Here is a 2,154-nt window from a genome sequence, read left to right as displayed (position 1 = left end):
ATTTTACGCCTCCAAACAAGACTGCCAAATTGGTCTTGCCATCTACGCGATTAAGGAACAATTTTATTTCAGGCAAACCAGGACCAGCAAGCACAAATTTGTACTGAGTTGCCACGATACGCGCTGTGATTGGAGGATACTGGCTAAGGAGCTAACCGCGTGTGGTTTCTACACCATTAAGAAGTGTCAGTTGAATAACACCTGCGACTGGGAGTCCCGTAAACTTTACAAAAGGCGTGACCCTACTGATGCACCCAAAGCCATTCATCTTCAGCAGCTTGTTAGAAGATATGCGTGTCTCTGCTTCTTACATGAAATGTCATCGGGCAAAAGGAATTGCAATTGACATGACACATGGCAATGCCGAGGACTCCTACCTCAACTTTGCAGACTATTTTGAGAGGCTCAAAGCGACTAATCCTGGCACCATCACTGATGTTCAAACTAAAGTTGACGAAAACGGAGACACTCGTTTCCTGTATGCATTCCTGGCCTTTGGCGCTTCTATCCAAGGGTTTCGTCGCCTGCGCCCTGTCTTGATTATTGATGGTACTCACTCGTCTGACAAATACAAAGGGACACTACTAACTGCTAGTGGACAAGATGGGAACTTCCACGTATTCCCTCTAGGTTTTGCTGTTGTAGATGGAGAAACCCAAGACGCTTGGACCTGGTTCCTTTCCAAGGTTGAAAGAATTATTGTTGACTCTAGCACACTTACAATCATCTCTGACCGCCATGTCTCCATCGTCTCAGCCATAAGTCAGACATTCCCCAAGGCACATCACGGAGCCTGCATTGTTCACCTTATGAGAAACGTTGTCTCCCGCTACAAAAGCAAGGGCCTTGCTAAGTTGGTTTGTTAGGCTGCTTTCCAGTTCCGCCGTGCTGATTTTGATGTAAAGTTTGACAAGATCAAGATGGCCAATCCAGCCTGCTTCAAATACCTGGAAGACATTCACACTTCTAAATGGTCTCGCACTTACTTCCTTGGCAACAGGTACAATCTCATGACCAGCAACGTTGCAGAGCAGCTGAACAATGCAATCTCAAAATCCAGAGCTTCCCCCATTGTTGAGATGTTCATGTTCATACAGCGAATGCTTACCCGCTGGTTTTCAGCTATGAGGACTAAATCATCAAAACATAGGGGATTTTACACACCAGAGGTTGATAAGGTCATTCAGACTCACATCAAACTTACTAAAGGCAGCAAAATCTCCCCATCTAAGGAATGGAGCTTTTCTATAAGGGGGATTTTTGGCCATGGCAACACTGTCCACCTGGATACTAAGGCATGCACATGTCAGGTATTCCAGAAGCTGAAAATACCTTGCGGTCACGGACTCATGGCGGCAGACTCAGTTGGACTTTCCTACCTGGCTTAATTGGAGAGTAATACAAGACTCAACACTGGATAGACACATATGCAGGTGTGATTTACCCTGAGACAGACATTGGTGAATTCTCCATCCCTCCTGCTCTTCCTGGTCTTCCTATTGGCCCTCCGAGGACTCGCCGTCCTTCTGGCCGTCCAAAGGAATCACGGATCCCGTCAAAATGAGAGATACCGGTAACTAGAACTCTCACTTAGATTTTACACCCATTTTTTTACATCCTCTAATATAACGTCTTTGTTCCATTCGTCCAGCCTGTCAAAAAAACCAAGACTGTTCCCAACAAGTGCAGCCGCTGCGGTGATACTGGGCACAATCGGACTCGCTGTGTCTGCCCTATCTGACTTACGGTGAATCTTATATCCAAGTGATGTATCTTTTGGATAGAAAATTCACCTAGTCTGAGCTATTATCTTTTGCACAATTATCTTTTGAACTTGTAAGGCTTCTTTTGTACAACCTGGTTACCCAAACCAGCATGCAGTGCCTGTTTTTTTTGTTGTGGCACATGCTTTTGTAAAATTACATTTCCAAAACTTGTGTCTTTTTGGTTAAAGTTCTCGGAATGATGCTCAAATTATTGTCCTCGTGTATCTGTACAAACCACAATTTCTTATCCACATGGACAGCTAAACAAGTGTTGCTGCTGAAATCTATCCATGTGTTCAGCCGCATAACTGTACTCCTACGACTACTACTTAGGCCCAACCCAATTGAGAAGCCCAACAAGTACCAACCGTTTTACTTAAAATTAAAC

General features: G+C 44.5%; 1 protein-coding gene across 1 annotated transcript; it reads left to right on the top strand.

Moving 5' to 3' along the window:
• The first annotated feature begins 920 nt into the window (after positions 1–920).
• On the top strand, positions 921–1,388 carry LOC108829284 (uncharacterized). Its single transcript, XM_018602948.2, has one exon. It carries the CDS (start codon positions 921–923, stop codon positions 1,386–1,388), a length of 468 nt encoding a protein of 155 aa, XP_018458450.2.
• The last annotated feature ends 766 nt before the right edge of the window (positions 1,389–2,154 follow it).

Source organism: Raphanus sativus, chromosome 6 (genome assembly GCF_000801105.2).
Source record: "Raphanus sativus cultivar WK10039 chromosome 6, ASM80110v3, whole genome shotgun sequence".
Lineage (NCBI taxonomy): Eukaryota > Viridiplantae > Streptophyta > Magnoliopsida > Brassicales > Brassicaceae > Raphanus > Raphanus sativus.
This window is presented reverse-complemented; position numbering and strand designations above follow the sequence as displayed.